This window comes from Talpa europaea (assembly GCF_964194135.1).
Source record: "Talpa europaea genome assembly, chromosome: X".
Lineage (NCBI taxonomy): Eukaryota > Metazoa > Chordata > Mammalia > Eulipotyphla > Talpidae > Talpa > Talpa europaea.
The window spans coordinates 10,817,627-10,836,478 of record NC_140081.1 but is presented as its reverse complement, the minus strand read 5'-3'; the positions used below and the strand labels follow the sequence as shown (position 1 = coordinate 10,836,478).

Here is an 18,852-nt window from a genome sequence, read left to right as displayed (position 1 = left end):
TTGATAAATATCTTTAAACTGTTATCCAATGTTAAATTACTTCACTCATCATCCTTTAAAATTTTTTTTGAACGAAGAATAATTTTTGTTAGCTTTCATTTTTAAGAAAAGTTATGTAGTTATAAGGTAACTGAAATCCTAGAACTATGCTTTAAAGAAACACATTTAAAATATTTATTATTCAAGGTTTAAAAAATACATTTTACATTTAAAAGAGAACCGTTTATCCCAACTCTAATGGATTAAGATTTTCCAGGATGTGTTATGTAAATACACTGCATCAAAATCTATCCTGGATTGCAAGCAGGATTTAGCAAATGATCTGAATGGTGATCTATTTTCTTCCTAGGCATCGAAGTGAAAAGGAACGGGTGCCTTCAGTCTGTTATTCATCATGTTTTTGCCTGGATAATAATGCTCAAATTGGAAGGAATGAGTACTTCCACCAGAAGCAGCACACCTCCCCAGACACTATGATGCAGGGGTACTCTGGATGCAGTCACTGTAGGATAATGGAGACTTTCGTTCATATAATGAGCGATCATTCTTTAAATTATAACCTTTACTATAGATGAATTGACTGGTGGTAAAGAGAGGGCAAAAAAGCGAGATGTCATAATGCTTAAAACCTCAGGGGTCTCCAATACAAATCAAAATGGTCATTATGATGCTTGCCGAACAGGAGTAAGAGGCTACCGGTTTTTAAAAAAAAAAAATCACAGTAATACTGGTCAACTACAGTAATAGAACTCGCCAAATGCCTCCCATTATATATAAGTGAGGATTATTATGTGCCCAAAGGTATATTACATTGATTCTAATTCCTCTAATAGCTAAGTAGTTTCCCTGCAGTCATTTCTATATGCCGTGTCGAAGCAAAATGAGTTCAAATCCAAGTATTCATTTTGCTTGCCAAAAAAAATAGAAGCACAGACTTTTCGGCTGCAGATTTGGAGGGAGGAAACATACTGTTTAGACAAAGAGTTTATGAACAATTTATTAATGATAACCACATTTTATTATTTATTAAGTAATTGCCAATCATACTAAAGCTGTCACTACGGCAGTTATCTTTATTTTAAAATGTTTATCTATTCTGAACAATGAATTACACATTGAATTCTATCCGGTTTCTTTCCACTTCATTCTATGATATGATCATTGTGACTGATTGAAATATTCTAAAGCTAGATGGTGTTTTCCTGGATAATGTTCAATGGAATTTGATTCATCCTATTCTTTCATACTTTCTATATGTTCTTCTTGAATACACAATTCCAAAAAACAGAATTGCTTTTCCACGAGAGCAGAATTGCTTTTTGATGAGAAAGTTAATTTGGTAAGATTTTAATTTTATAGCTGAATCTATTTAATGGCAGAAAATTTAGATAGATAATTTCACTACTTGTTAATCAGCTGCCCCGCTTTCAGTGACTTAACATTAGCATGATTTTAAACAAAGTAAACATATACCAAGATCTATATAAATGATATCTCTGGCTTCTAAATTTTATTTCTACTACCCTAAAAGATTGGATAAGAGAGATAAAAATGTACAACATGTATCACAATACTGTTTAAACCAACCAAAAATTGTGCAAGTAAATGGCCACTAGTATGGGATATTAAAATTACGTGGGAAAAAAATGTAAGTTCCAAAATAACAAGTGTAATTCTACTATTGCAAAAAGATATTCTATAAATATAAAAATCACCATTAGCAGTGGTTACATTAAAAAGGAGTAAAGACTACAATATATATTTTCTTCTTTATACTTTTATTTCCTAAACTTTTAATAAACCTGAACTACTCTTATAAACAATAAAATCAACAAAATAAGTGGACCAAGTCCATGAATTGTAATATTTCAGTTAGAAAAATTGTGAATTTTATACAGAACCAAAACAGGACTATTAGTTGTGAATGGAAAATTTTCACAAAAAGTACAGAACAAGAAAGACAAATTTAAAACACTAAAAAGTGGTGATGGGGAAATCACATCTGCTCTGTGCATCATACTTTTAGATGATTAGCAAAAGGAAAGCAAAGCTATTATTCAGCTGTGCTCAGCAGAGACTACATTATCCGTTGATTTTTGATTCAATGATTGACTCCAGAGATACTTTACTTAAGTGTTAGGTCAGGCTCACATAGAAATTATTGAGTGGGAATGAAGCTGACTGAGTAATTTCACAGGTTTTAGTTATGGCAGTCCCATTCCAGTATTTATATACAAACAGCAACCATACTTCATGCCTTTCTCAAACTGCCTCATTTGGATCATTTCTTCATTACTTTCTATCTTCGCAACATGTAATTCTTAACAATTGTCCCCACATATTAGGGTATATCATGTTCTATTCAAAGGCAAATGTGGTATGTTCCCAGAGTTCTAGTAAATACGAATTCCAGCTCTGGTTCTGGAATATCCTAATCTTCAGCCATATTATGAAATATAGTTGACTCCTGAAATCAATCTATTTTTCTTTAACTGCTATTGAGGTACTTAAAATTGATAGATTATAGAGACATGAGTAGTGATATAAAAAGAAGCAAGTATGTATGTTCCAACTTCAAGAAATTGGGAGTACCCATGTGAGGAGCTAAATGTCATGGTAACATTGAAATGGTAAAATGTATCAATGCATGTTAACCACTTTTCAAGATTAGCTTTCATTTTCTCATTTAAGCTTCTGGCTATACTTTTAAAATTGTGTATTAAGAGTGATAGACTTGAATTAGAAACCATGTGAAGATATAACAGTAATATGAAAAGCAACTGTTAAGTACTTTTTCCTTTTTTCATTGGTTGCAACTTTACAATGGCTTCTGTACTAAGAGATAGAGGGACATTTCAAAGCAGAATGAAGGGATCCTAGCAGTGGTCCATAATATAAGAATATAATCCAGTAATATGGGAAGGAATTAAATGAAATACAAAACTTTAGGGGATAATAGATTGGGAATACAAATGAAGAAAAGCCATTCTAATAATCAAAGACATTCACAGAGGGAATTGGTTGATTTGTGAGTGAGCTCAACACCATAAGAGATGTTTTAGGTTAAAAGATCAGATAATTAGATTTCCAAAGTCACGGTAAATTCCAACTCCATATGCAGACTGGATAGGAAAAGTGCAAATAGAAGATAAAATAACACATTAGCTTGAGTAACGGAATGTGGACCTGGTGCATCTCTTACTACTTGTCCTCCATCTTCCTCCTCTGAACCAATATATGTAAACATTTTCCCTAGGCTAAGTGTTAGATCCCTTTCAAATGCTGTCTTCTTACAATACTCTCCTTCTGTCCAGAGCTGCCATTCACAACTTTCTGCATGACTCTTAAATCTTCCTAACAATCCCTGCTTTCTATCAAGAACTCTGGTGACATTTCCAACTGTTCAATTAATCTATACTAATAACTACTGAATGATCAAGCATCAGCAATTCAGTATGCGAGACCCTTATATTTATTACATTTCTTTTGTTTACATTTTTACTCTTCCAACAGCCTTTGAGGTAACTCTTAAAGCCATTTTTACATGAAGAAACTGAGTCACAAAGAAATTAAGTTTTCTTGCCCAAGACTACAAATATACACACTTAACTGGCAAAGCCAGAATTCACATTCAAGTCTGTTAGAGTCTAAAGAAACAAGGCACTATGAGAGCAATTACCCTCCCGTAAATATTTCATTGGTAGTTCAAGGGCATACAATACTTTAAAAATCAAATTTATTATCTCTCTGTGCACACACACGTGTGCCCATGCACACACACACACACAAGTTCAGCATGATCTCAAGCTGGGAGGCTGAAGACACCTATGGCCTTTCCATCTTTGTAATCCATATTATGTGTCCAATAGAACCAACCCTAGCCACTAAAGCCTCTCCTCACTGCATCAGTTCTGGCTTGAGTACCTGACCGGTAGATTTAAAAGGAATCGTTCTGCTCCTAGTCAGTTGCAGTTTCAGTATACTGCTACAGTCTAAGTGTTCTGCCCTTTAAAACCTTTGAAAACTTCTCCAAAGGCTCAACTAAAGAAACAATTCCTTATTGTAGGTCCTTTATCAATATGTAGAAAAAACTTGTTTTCCATTCTCTTCAATGTGGTTCTCAAACATTAGCATATGTTACAATCACCTAGAAGACTTGTTAAAACCAGATAACCAAATTACTGTATTTTAACACCCAGTTTTTGATACAGTAGGTCTGGGTGGGGCTCTGGAATTCACATTTTTTAATAGTTTTTTTTTTAAGATTTATTTTTTTAATTTTTATACAAGAACTGGGGTACAGTCAAGAGGCGCGGGAAGGTGAGAGGATTCACTAGAGACAGAGTGCAGAGCAGAACGGGCAGACAGACCGAAGTACACTGCTGAGGGGGGCAGTGGGCAAGATAGGGGAGGTCTGTCGCACCACATGGGTATCTCCCTGGCTGGCCAGGAATCGAATTGGCACTGCAGAGGCTGCGGACAGCTTCACAGCGCTGCGCTCAACCTGCTGCGCCACCAGGGAGGCCCTCACATCTTTTTTTAATATACCAATTTCCAAGGGATGCTGATGTTACTGACTTGGGAACCACATTTTGAGAATCCCTATACTACACAGTAAATTTCTTGAAGGCAGTGACTTGCCATGTCTAGAATATTTTAAGTATTTAATTTTTTTTAAAAACTAGCTATAACTCATAAAACCAGTACCGTGTGTCTTCCATGTTGCATGCATGGCGAATGCAGCAGTCTGCCTCATTAAGGAACATGATGAACAAGGCGATGAGCAGGTGAGGAACATTTACAACAAAGTAAGAGAAGCATTTAAATAGGATGGATACAGGGTGCAATGGGACCGCCCCCCAAAAGGGGCATCTAACCCATTCTTGAGGGTTCAGGGGAAGTTTCCTACTAGTCTAACCTGAATTTCAAAGAAGCTGGACAAGTGAAGGAGACATGAAGCCTGTGAGACAAAATATCACTAGCTTGAGCAATTTTAAGTAGCTCAAAATGGGTGGACAAGGCGGTGGCGCGAGTATATGTTCTCCTCATTGTGCTTTTCTCAATGACACCTTTGCAAAAGCACTATTTCTTCTGTTTTTATTTTCTCTCACTTATAAAATCTTACCCATCCGTAAAGGTTCACACTAAATGGGACATACATCATAAAGCTTCTCAGAACTAGATTCATATTTTCCTCACGTGAATCCCACAGCTCACTGCATTGCTTGTGGCATGTATTTCAAGGACTGCCTCTTACCGTATGTTTTACCACACCCTTTCCTCTCCACCTACGCACACAAAACTGGATTTGGAGGGTTTTGGAGACTAAACACTGAATCTTATTATCTGAATATTCCTGCAATCAGTAAGATAAGATGCCGTACAAATGGTAGACACAATATTTTTTAATTACTTGACTCGTGAGATGATGTGACATGAGAAAGTAAATGTTTCAGAGACAACAAAGCACCTACAAACTACAAAGGGGGGGGTTTAGTTTTGTGTGCAAAACCACGATGTAGTATTCATTTTTTTCTCTAAATGTTACACTTAATTCTAAATACTAGTAGACATTCTTTACATCCAAATTACCAAATAAATGTTCTTATAAATGAATACTTGAAAAACTAGCATTAATCTCTTAGATACTCCAAATCTAAAGTCATAGAGATGAGGTTATGACAGACCTTTAAAGTGGATATAGTTCTTATTTGCCATAAAAAGATTCTGCTTTATCAATACTGTTAAGGTTCCTCCTTTCCCCCAGAAAACTATCTTGCAATGGTTGTAAATAGTCTAATTTCTCTTTTTGAATATCTTAATAGATTATTTTATTTACATTAAGTCACAGAGTGGAATAAATCTTTTAAAAACTATCATATGGGGCCTCCCCTGGTGGCGCAGCGGTTGAGCGCTGGGCTGCGAAGCTACCGGCAGCCTCTGCAGCGCCGATTAGATCCCCGCCCGCCTGGTGAGGGTCCCACATGGCGCGCAGACCTCTCCTGCCGCCCGCTGCTCCCCTCAGCAGTGTACTTCGGTCCTTCTGCCTGTTCTGCTCCCGGCTCTGGCTCTGGTGAATTCTCTCGCCCTCCCGTGCTTCTGACTGTACCCAGTGCTTGTATAAATAAATACATCTTTAAAAAAAAAGAATATTAAAAAAAACCTATCATATGCATCTTACACAAAGCATTACTTATTACTAGCTATAAACATTTTCAAATATGCTAAATTACTACCACTATCTTTCTGACTGAGTAGCAAAGGTCACTATTTTCAAGCAATGTTAAGTCATAACCCCCAAAATGTACATGAGAATATATTTATAAACAACACAAATAGGGTTGAAATTTCCTCAAAAGTTTTAAGGTATCCCAAGTGTGAAAAGCCAGTGGCTCTGTTTTCCTGTGAATGGGGCTTACAATTGCCATGAGCAGGCTGAAGTAGACAGGTCTTCCTAGGTGAAGGACAACATAAATTGTTGGGCAGGTCTTTGGACAATGGGTTGCTTGGATTAGGTGCAGAACAGGTTTTGGGGTTAGTGATGAAGAAATGAGAGGCTTTCTTTCCTTTTGGTATACAAAGGGAAGAAGTTGTTTCTGACACCTCTAAAGCTTGTCCTAGCCTGTTTTCTAAACAGCTGGGGCACTGTATGACCAACATATGAAAAAATCTACTCTGATTACTAGTCAAAGTTACAAGTAAGCATAAGAGTAAGAATTTAGGTCTGTCAACCCAGACTTTCTTTACCTTTGTCACAACTGTATTTGGAGTTACAAGAGAGTACCTCTACAGCTTAAGTCAGGAACATAGAATTTCTGAAAAAAATTTCAAAGCTGCTATCATTATCCTTCACACAACAAAGAAACAGATTAACATTTACACATGCTCCTGGGTCTACCTAAGTTATTACTTACAGGTTGCAATGTATATGAGAGGTCTTGACAAAGGAAATTTCAGACGAGGTGTGCCTATATGAATGTTCAGTCACCCAAATGTCCTTCTGCTCTTTGTGAAAGCCCTTAAGAGATTTAATTCAATACACAACCCATCACACTGCAACTGTGACACTCTGTCTTTGCCAAAGATTTTGGAACTGAAATATTTATTATAGTGTTCTGTTCCTTTGCATTATGAAAAAGTTATTGAAGTATCTAATGAATTCAACATTTTATCCCAATGACTGCCTTTCTTTAGCAAAACAAGCTTTGTGGAGGAAATGTCATACAGATATAAACATTTCAAAAATAATGACTTTTGATAACAATACCTTTCAGAGGCTCTAGAAACATTAAATCTTGAGTACCAATCAACAAACTTCACCTTCTTTAATTTTTCTTCACACAATACTAATGATAAAGTCTTACAATATTAAATTATATTTGGAGATATTCTAATTTTGCTCTTCCACATACATTTAACTAAATGGAAAAGTAGAGAATTCCTCCATGGTTCAAATATAAAGAAATATAAACTTAAGAGTGTACATTCAGTAACTATGTTTAAGAGAGTGATTTTAAATTCCAGAATGGAGTAATATACATAGGTACTTGATTCAGAGTATTCAGAAATCTCCCACAGAGTATCTGTTTTAAATAAAACCTTAATATTGATATTTTTATAAATAAGATTAGAAGAGATAACCTTGGGAGAAGATAAAAGGAACAAACATTTGCAAATAGTAATACAGGAATGAAGTGTTCTATCTTCATTAGAGGAAAAATTCAATATTATTATGTCTTTAAAGCACTGAGTTACTCTTCACCTCACATCCTCCTTAAATTTAAAAGGCACTTACTTCAGGGAAAATAAGACTACATCAAGAAAAATTTTAAGGCATTTGCTTTTTATGTGGCATGTGGTTTTAATTTTACTGTAAAACTTGGACCATGTTGAGCTACTCATAATCTGAACTTACATGCTTTAGTATTTAATATTTTCAGGTGAATTTCACAGATAGTCACATATGTAATGTTTGTATCATAATATTTAAAGAGAAAGCACAGAAAACATAATTTCTGACTGCTAAAGACGGAACAGAATAGAAAAAAGAAAGCCAATTTGAGCACTGTAAGAAGCCAGTACTGTTTTTCCCTCCTATTAAACACCATTTTCCTGGAGTCTTTTTGTCTATAACCAGGAAGTTCTGAGAGCTAAATAAGAATTTTTAAATTAGCTCATGAGGATACTCATAGAAGAAAGAAAACAGTAATCATAAATTTTCTTTTAAGTTTTACTAGTTATCCACATTAATTTTCACCAAAGGTGACACATTTCCATAACTGGTTATTGCATTAGTTCCCTTTACCTAGCACATAAATTAACTGCAGCCTTTATATCACTGATGGCTCTACTTCTGTGGCAAGCTCATTTACAAACTGTGGGCTAGTTTAGCATCTTGAACATACACTTCTCTTTCCCTTCTTCCATTTTAATATGGTATTCAGTAACACTGAAGTTCAATTGTTTATTTTGGAGGTTTCATGGTTTACATTCATGTATCTACAGAAAATGACATCAAAGCCAATTTTTGTTCTTTAACATCCTTAACATGCTGTCTCCAAAACATAAAACTGAGTGAGTCTGACAGCCTCTGTTATGGAACATGGAAGAGGAAGAAAATATTATTACAGTGAAAAGCTGTGGGGGAAAGATTTGATCATACCACAGAAGCTTAGTCTCCCATTCAGTAATATAATTTAAAAGAACCATAGTAGGCCTCCCTGGTGTTGCAAGGGGTTAAGATGCGACGCAACCTATGAAGCTATCCACAGCCACTGCAGCACCAGTTTGATCCCCGGCCAGGGAGCTACCGACATGGCGCAGCAGACCTCTCCTGTCTCCCCGCTGCTCCCCTCAGCAGTGTATTTCAGTCAGTCTGCCTGTTCTGCTCCCCGCTCTGTCTCTGGTGAATCCTCTCACACATACCCTCTCTCCACATCTCTGGCCTGTATCCCAGCTCTTGTATGCATAAATAAATAAATCTTAAAAAAAAAAAAAAGAACCATAGTAATACAGGTTTTTAACTAAAAATTCTATAAAGATATTTACATGGGATAATTTTTAAATAATTTTATAATTGCATATATTTGGAAACACATTTCAGCTGTTCCTGTATTTCATTGCCATTCTTACAGACACTGGGTACGGTGTGTTTTAAAACGAAGAGCCCCAGTCACCAAATCTAAGGGACGAAACAAAGCATTATTATCTAAAATCTATAGCTCTGATTTATAAGAATTCTAGGAAAGAATAAAGAAAACACCTATAATTATGAAAAAAATGTTTAAATTGAATTTAGGCATCCAGATGAAAAAGTAGTGAAGAAACCAAGGTGGCTGTGGTGTGGTGACAGGCCATCTGGAGAGGTGAACCTATTCCCTAAATCACATACTGTGTTGTAAATCAACGTTATTGCAATAAAAATAATAAAATTTAAAACAAAAAAAAAATACCAGAAGGAACGTGCTTAAAAATTTGCCATGATTAACTTTTAAAATATCATTTACTGGCAGATATTTAACAAAGATACACTTATTTGAAAATACTAGTAAACTTTATTTATCAAAACAGAATCAAAGCACATATATATGCACATAAATATAGAGAAATAAACAGCATTCTAAATCTTAATAAAAATTTTTACTTTCAAAACTTCCATAATATCCATAAATACTTTTACTATAGAAGTTTTAGAAATCATATTACCAGAATTCCAGCAACTCAGATAAAAAGGGTAACTCAATGTCAGCTTCAAACAGCGCCGTAATGAACTCTCTCTACCATTTGTCCCAATTTAAAAAAAAAAAAACCCTTTACTGCCCAGTATTAGGGTAATGAGATGAAAGTCATCAGTGGCTGCAATACCTAAAATTCAGCTGCTGGGCTGATTAGAATGTTAATTTAGTGGATGACACCTGTATTTGAAACTCGGGCTAAATAACCTTAAAAGGTATTAATATTATTGTCATTGTCTCTTAAATTTCCTATTTTATGGTGTACTAGTGCTAGTGTGTTTCCCTTTCAATAGTATTTTCAAAATTTTTATCAGTTGCTATGCAAGTGAGGCACACACTTAATAAGCTAGAGTAGGGAAGAACATCAGTCAACAGATATATTTTAAACATACAAAATAAGCATTTCTAAAGAAATCTTTTAAAATTCCATGTTAAATAATTAGTTCATATTAACTCTATGTTCACACTGAAAGATATATTCTAATAATGAAAATAAATTAGAGTAACCATTTTTAAAAAGAAATTACTCTTTTCTTGATGAAGCAATAAGAACTGCATAAATAAAAAAGAAAGAAATCAGGATGCAGAGATCTACAGACAAAAAATCAATCAGTTAATAGGAAGTCACCAATGTTCAGGCACCATACAGCTTATTTCATTTATGCAAAGACTCGGGATAATAAATTTTAATTTGATAACAGAAAAATAAAATATACTAATGGATGATAAAGTAATGAATTGATTTCTCTAAGCAAAATAAAATATATATAAATATGTGGCACTTCAAAATCAGTTTCCACACACTCTCATCAAATTACAATGTTCAATGTAAGACAGAATAAAAAAAACCCTATGATCATTTCATAAACCACCCATTGTATATTGTAAAATCTGAAATATTTCTATGAGTAATTGAAATCTGTGATGTATTGTTTCCTTTAATTTTTGATAAATGTCTCTTCATTACTTTTTTTCTTTCTGAAAGGGAACAATTCATCTGTTCTGTTTTAGAATACCAATTTCTTAGCAGATTTTTTTTTTTTTTTTTTTTTTGGTGGGACCCTCGCCGGCGGCCGGGGAACGAACTGGCGCCGCAGAGGCTGCGGGCAGCCTTGCAGCCCAGCACTCAACTGCTGCGCCACCAGGGGAGGCCCAGCAGAATTATTTTAAGGTACTATCACAACCATTTATTAATTAATGTTAAATACCACGCGGACATATTTAATTTCTGTAAAAAAGTAACATCTTTTGTTTACAGGATTAAGATGTGGGGTACACCAAAAATACACCCATGTGAGGCCTCAGTTTTTAGTATTTTGGGTATTAGGATTTATAAGATAAGTACTTTCTCCTTTGAGAAAGAACAGAATTTGCAAGAATGAAAAAACCAAAGAGGTGAAAAAGGGGGGAGAAATATTCATGTGAGAAGGAATGAGGATGGTAAAGAAAGGAAAGGAAAAGGGAATTAGAAGAAAAGTCTAACAAATAAAGACAACAATTCGGTAAACTTAAATTGAGAGAAAGCACCACCTAGTAGTAACCAACATCATGGTATTGATTGTACTCAATGAGCCACTACTTCCTGCTGTAGTCCAGGGAAGGGGTAGGAGAATGAGATGGTTAAAGAGAGATGGGCTTTAATGCGTCATCATACTCTCCATCCATTCCGATTACGATGTCTTCCCTCTTGAACAATACTCTCTTGTTGTTCTGGGGTTGAAGGGTGAGGATGGAATAAGAAACTAGAGTGAAAACAAGGGAGGCAACTTTGAGAACTACGTAAATGAAGTTAGAATGATATTACAGATGACACAATAGTCTTTGAATTTTTACCCTTTCCCTGGTTCCCTCTGCCATCACCTGCAAGTCTTGTTCAACAATGTTTATACTATTCATCTCCCAACTCTCACTGATCAGTGTCCAACATGCTGACTATCTGTTGCAGTCTATCTTCTTGACTATCCCAACCTGGGTATTTTCCATTCTATAGTCTTTACAGCCACATCTATGAAACCCATTTCTTGACAGAATGTAGGAAGGTTCCAGAAGACATTTCCAAATAAATAGTAATATGCTTTAATATTTACACAAAACAAAAGGAAATTTTTCCAAATGCTGCATCCAACCATCACATATGCCACTCTTTTCAACTGATATTCCTAAGAAGAAAGTATCTGTTTTTAGGTATGGATAGAATCTTTAGAACACTTACACACCAAAAACAGTATTAACATGAAATTTAACAGGTTCATTAGGAATATGCCCAAATAGATTAGTAACTATATATATATATATATATATATATATATATATATATGTATAGTCTCATCAGCTAAAAAATAACGTGATAGAAGTGCATCATGAGGGCAGAGTTGTTGGTTCAAACTATGCGAGGCATCTCCCAGAGAGAGGGATGTAGTGGCAGATGAAGTGGAAAAAATCTTGGGATATTCCAGCAGCCTTTGAGGAGTTGGATCTTCAGTGGCAGGGAAGACATGCAATAGGACTCAGTCTGCTTTGCTTGAATGTTCATGATATTTTCTTCTTCCTACCTGGCAGCCACAGTTTCTCAGCCTCAGAAGTATGTTGATTTGAAAAGCTTAAAAGCCACTTATAATAAAGAATATAGCAACATGAAAAAGGACATAAAACTTCCAGTTTCATTTCAAGTAAGAAAGAACTTAAAAAAAAAAAAAAAAACAACAAACTAGAAACACACACACACACACACACACACACACGCATCTAGTTGGACATCTTGAAGATATACCATACTAGCAATTTCAAAAAATAGCATTTGAATTCATCTGTGATTCATTCAACTTTCTCAGACTTAGGAAAAAATTTCAAATTGCTTTTCTGTGTGTTTTAAAATAAGAAAAGTTATCAAATTTTATATTTTATGCTATTAACTACAGCAGTGGGAAATTTTAGAATGATAAAAAAATATTATGTGGGCTATTAACATGCAAAATTACAAGATTTAACACTACACTTTTCATTATTGACTCTAAATTGGTGTAGAATAATACTGGTAATATCTCACTATTCTGGTCAATTAATTAGAGGATTAAAAATATGAATTATGTATTTCAAATGTATTAGGACACACTTTCATGTAACTCACTATATTATTATAAGCAATCCCTAATGTCCATGGTAATGAATGTAAAAATAGAGGGAGAACTGCAGACTACAAATAATTTATACTTGTTTCAACAAATTTATCGACCCATCAAACCTTTCATAGTAACAACCCAGAAAATTTCCATTTTATCACCTTTGTATATTGTCTAGTAAGAAGTTAAAAGCACTGTGTAGACCACAATGCAGGCAATGACAAGAAAAATAAGGCAGAGTAGGCTGCAGTTAATGAAATGCAACATTCCTGTACAAATATGCCTCTTACTTGCACAGAAAGAAGAAAATCTAGCAATTGATCATATTTTTAAGCAAATCTGCTTTTACAGAAGTCAATATATTTTCCTGTCAGAGGATGTCTCTATTATAATCTACAATCAATTGAAGTGTCTTGTAGCAGTCTGACACTGGAGAAACTGGACTCCGCTGGCCCAACTGTTGTAGTAGGAAGTAGGAAGGCAGGGAGGTTGGAAAGTTAATGCTTATTGAGCTTCTAATGAGGATGCCACTGTGCTAGATGCTTTGCATATCATTTTAAGGAAGGAGAGAGTCAGGAGGTGGCAGTAAAGTTAAATTTTAACCCCACTTCCAATTTCAATAAGCAGAATCATTACCCCAGGTATGTAAATTCTCTTTCTTTCCTCTTCTCTAGCCTTTGGCCCCACTTAATCTCTCACTGAATCCTGAGATTAAATTACATGCTTAGAATTTTTCCCCTTTTGTTTGATATTTTTGAATTTGAACTTAGGGAAATGTAATAAAATTGAAGAGCATGGGCCTTGGAGTGAGAAAGCAGTGAGTTGTAGATGAATTAGTCATTCTAAATCTCAATTTCCACCCATTTCTTCTTTATAGGATTAGTGTAAGAGTAAAAGACACAAAACATGTAGAAATACTTAACATGATGCTTGGCAGATTGTGAGAACCCAGGAAGTGGTGATTATGGTTATTGTTATAAAAAGGTAAATTGATGCTTGAACAGTTACCGTAACTCCCTTAAAGCCACAAGCTAATTTCAGAACAAGAACTGGAAACAAATTCTCCCAACTGTCATTCTGTGAAGTTTTCAATATTTTAGAATATTCCTGTGAAGCAAAGATGAATTTTCACATTCTTACAGTACTTCAATGTCACCAATCCATATAGATTTTATTATTTCACTTGTATTCTTTCAGAGACTTTCATACCTGTTTGATAAAACTTCAGAATCTCTGCCTCACAAAAAGTATCCTTTAAGCAATTTTATTTTTCACGAGAGACTAATTTCTACCCTCCTAGAATTGACCAGCTGAAAATTGGTACAACTGTCCAACAGATGTCATATCTGTTAAGGTCACACTGTAGAAACGGAGGCAGCATGAACATCAGAAAAGAGGGAGATGCTGTCTGTCTACTGAAGCAGCCAGTTTCCTCATCCCAACACCCTAGCCCTCATTCTAGAGGACAAGAAACTTTAGTCAAGATAACCATACTTCATATAGTTTCTGGTAACAAGGACTTCTTTTTAATTACCGAACTTGTCAGAGTGTGGGAAGGCTTTGTCTATTACCAACATTCTGCTTTAGTCTATCATTACCTTATAGCCACGTTTCATTTTCTGAACTTTCATTAATTTTTAGTAACTTAGATAATGAACCAATTGAAGAAAACCATGACATTAATTATCAATGTTCAGGAGCCTTTCCAAAATATCACATATTTGTTAGTTTATTCAAAGAAAAAATTGAAATGGCTTCTTTCTGTTGAGATTAGAATCACTGAGAAAGATCAGCCATTTCACATGAGTCTTTCTACTCCTAAAATATAGCCTTTCTGTTAAAAATTTTCTTCTATGACTAGAACATGCAAAAGCAAATTTAGTTTAAAGGTTTAACGTGAAATACTCACTTTGAAGATTTAGTGAGTAGAATACCAGAAAAAAGACCCAATTTTTTCCAAATATGATTATATTAATAATCAGATTATTTTTACTTCATTTTTATCTTAGAAAATAAACTTTATTTTGGCAAAATAGGAGAACAGAATGACTCAACCCGGAAAACTGTTCATTTTCTAAATATATGATTAAAAAAAATAACCACTGAAAATCTACCACAGGCACAGAATGCCACTGTGCCCAGAAAGAGATTCATGAGGTTTCCAGAGCAGGAACATCTTATGAATGTATTTAGTTAAGTACAATAGTTTTAAAACTGAAACCATAGTCCTTTTGGGGGAAATGAAGTGCCAATCTAGCTATTAAAGTTTAAACAGTTTTTAAAATTGACATTTAAAATGAAACAAACGAAAATCTACTGGACAAGTTAATGAACAAATCGATGTTAAAATAGACGAATGGATGTATGCTGTTACAAAAAATATGTACTAGGTAATTCAATAATTTGTAAAGTGAAACACAAAAGTTCTATCAATAAAGGCGGAATTTGAAATCATCACCTTGTTAATTTCTATTCCCAAATTATTATGCCAGTTCTTGCGGTGCATGTTATCCTGCGCTTGCCCGTATCTAACTTTGACAACCATCAATATTTCCATGTGTTCTTTTAAAACCGTGCCTTACATCCCATAAAATAATTAAGAACAATAGTTCTCCATTTACTTTTTAAAAGGCTATTCAATTATTTTGTACACAAATAGGCATTTCATTTCATTGGCATTCTTTTAAAGCTTTAGAAAATTTTTATATTAGTTCCTCCCACTGACTTGTAAGGTAATTATACATACCACAGTCTGATGATTAACTTGAATCACTTCATCGCCAGCATGGATTTTCTTGCACCGATCTGCAGGTGACTAAATTTAACGTAAAGGAAATAATAAAAAACATAAGTTTTATCAGTCATTTCCTCCCTCTGACAACACTTCAGTAAGTTAATCTTCTTAAATTAGATCAAGAATCTAATTATAATCCAAAAGGAATTAAACTGATAAAATTGGTTAGTATTTAGTATACTATATACATTCTATATAAAACCAATGAAAGAAAGTAGAAATGTAAAACAATACATAGATATGTTACAAAAGACAAGTACGTGTTTGGGAGCGTTAAGGAAAAATTGTAATTGATATTAACCTTTGCAAACTTTGTACAGACAACCCTACTAGGCAATCTTGTTCTACTGGGCAATTATTGCAAATGTGTATTTCAAAACATTATCTTTTGAAACTTTGATCCTTTCCAGTTAATGTAAATAATTTATATTAACTTTAGCAAATAAATATTTTCCAAGGACATGATCAGCATCAAAGCTTTGTCAACTGATATTTAGGTTGCTAATTTATTCATTATTAATAACATCAATTCTGAATAACTGAACAAAGCAAACTGAAAGATGGATGGCAATTAGCTCAAAGTTACATTATATAATAGTAACCTATTTATTATGTTTTATACAGTGCAATATACTTGCAAACAAAATGACCCTACATAAACTAAAATACCAACATTTCTACAGGATGTAATAATTTTATAACTTTTTCTTTGTTCTCATATGAGATTAAAAGCAAAACTAAAAAAAAAAACAACTTTGGGAGGTTAATGTTGACAAATTTTATGAAGCCTTTAGGAAACTAAAATGAGATTTAAGAGAAATCTTATAATATTGTTGGTCTGGGTAATGAATTTAAAATATTATTCTTTATTTTTCCTCTAGTGACTACTGTTGATTGATTATATGTATCACTAGACATTTTGAGGACAATATGCATACAGAATATTGAATATGCAGAAAATGTGTTTTTAAGAAAAATATATTTAGGGGGCCTCTCTGGTGGTCTAGGGTTTAAGTCTGAGCACTATCACTGCTATGGACTGAGTCTGATCCCCAGCCAGGGAGCTAACCCACATATGGTGCAGCAGACCTCTCCTGTCTTGCCTTCTGCTCCCCTCAGCAGTGTATTTCAGTCAATCTGCCTGTTCTGTTCCCCGCTCTGTCTCTGGTGAATCCTCTCACTGCCCGCACCTCTGGCCTACACCCCAGTTCTTCCACAAAATAATTAAATAAATATTTTTTAAAAAGAAAAATATATTTATGTATTTGTATGTGTGTGCTAATTTAGTTATCAGACATACCTATGAACACTGTTATTTATTCATTAGTATTTACTGAAAACTAAAGAAGAATGATATGGTGATGCAATCTGTACAGTAAAATGCTACTTTTGAGAATCTGGAATAGGATTTACGTTAAAAGTGATTTACAGTTCTCTTTTTTTCCATCAATTCCAATTATTAAAGGAACAGAATTCTTAAAACAATGTTAACCTAAATTCAACAAATCTTAAAATTCACAATAAAATTATTCAGCATTGGGAAGAATTCAAGATAACATGATATCCCAGGGAATCCCAGTCACTGAAGTACTAGTGTACTATTAAAAATGTGTATTTATAATAATAATAATAAAAATGGGCAGAAGAGCTAAACAGAGATACTCCTCCAAAGAAGATATGCAGATACCCAACATGCACATTAAAAAATGCTCATCATCACTTATCATCAGGGCATTGCAAATCAAAACCACAATGTGATACCATTTCACACATGTGAGAATAGTCCATATCAAAAAGACCAGAAACAACAAGTATTGGTGAGGATGTGGGAAAAAAAAGAAACTTCTTATACTGTTGGGGAGCATCAAGAATGGCTCAGCACAAAAACAGGATGGCAGTTTCTCAAAGTATTAAAAATAGATCTACCATATGATTTCACAATTCCACTCTTAGGTATCTACTGAAAGATTGTGGAAAACACTAATTAGAAGATATACATGCACTTATATGTTCATTGCAGCACTATTTACTATAGAAAAGTTATGGAAACAACCTAAGCACCCAAGGACAGATGAGTGGATTAGGAAGATGTGGTATATATACATAATTAAACACTCGGAAATAAAAAAAAGATGAACTCAATCATCATCTGTGACAACATGGGCGTAAGTGAAGGGGACAATGCTAAACAAAGTAAGTCATAAGATGAAAGACAAATGGCAGATGACCATCTGCTATTTAGAGCATATATAGAGAAACAAAACAAAAGGTCAGAAAAAACCCAAACCAATAACAAACCCTAGAATCTGACTGTAGAATAGAGACTACCAGAGGGGGAGAGGGAGTGTGGACAGCAGTGTCAGGAGGGGGCTCACTGGACTGTGGTGGACTGTAAATGCCTCGGTGGTGGGAGTGGTGTGGTAACATACATCTGAAGAGATGTGATCCTATACCTCTAGGACATATACAGTGCTATAAATGTTATCTCAAGAAAAACAAAATGATCTACTAGGAAAATGAGCAATAAATGAAAGAATTCATAAAAACTACAAAAAACTAAATAAAAGGATAGATTCATCTAGGATATGAACTCTATGAACAGGATCATAACAAGAAAAAAATACATTTATTTCACAAACCTTTAGGAATGGGGAATAGTACCAAATCAGAAAAGTATCTGGAAAGTCTGGAAATTATCATTTTAACAGAGCTGTAACAATAAAGTCAGTCCCTGCATTATTTGGTCCACAAACGATTTTTTTATATATTTTTTTGAAGATTTTATTTATTTATTTATACAAGCACTGGGTACAGTCAGAAGAGCGGGAGGGTGAGAGAATTCACCAGAGCCAGAGCGGGGAGCAGAGCAGGCAGAAGAACCGAAGTACACTGCTGAGGGGAGCAGCGGGCGGCAGGAGAGGTCTGCGCGTCATGTGGGACCCTCCTCCAGCGGCCCGGGAGCAGCCGGGGATCGAACCGGCGCTGCAGAGGCTGCTGCAGGCAGCTTCACAACCCAGTGCTCAACCGCTGCGCCACCGGGGAGGCCCACAAACAATTTTTTTAAAGAAGAATATTAAAGAAAAAGATCAAGTCGATGGCCCTTGGGATGGCACATAAAATTAAAAAAAAAAAACTAGCTTTTTGCATAGATAAGAGGGAATAAATTATATGAATTATAGACTGTCAGTGTTAAAAAGAATCCTAG

At 34.6% G+C, this 18,852-nt stretch overlaps 1 protein-coding gene across 4 annotated transcripts in view; it reads right to left on the bottom strand.

The window, feature by feature from the left end:
* The window catches only part of CNKSR2 (connector enhancer of kinase suppressor of Ras 2), a gene marked incomplete at both ends in the record, with an annotated part of 238,038 nt that overhangs the window by 108,159 nt on the left and 111,027 nt on the right, over positions 1 to 18,852 (bottom strand). For all 4 annotated transcript variants that reach the window (XM_084259165.1, XM_084259166.1, XM_084259167.1 and 1 more), the window contains one exon: positions 15,600 to 15,668. In XM_084259165.1, the coding sequence (XP_084115291.1) occupies positions 15,600 to 15,668 (69 nt within the window). The remainder of the gene's footprint in view (positions 1 to 15,599; positions 15,669 to 18,852) is intronic.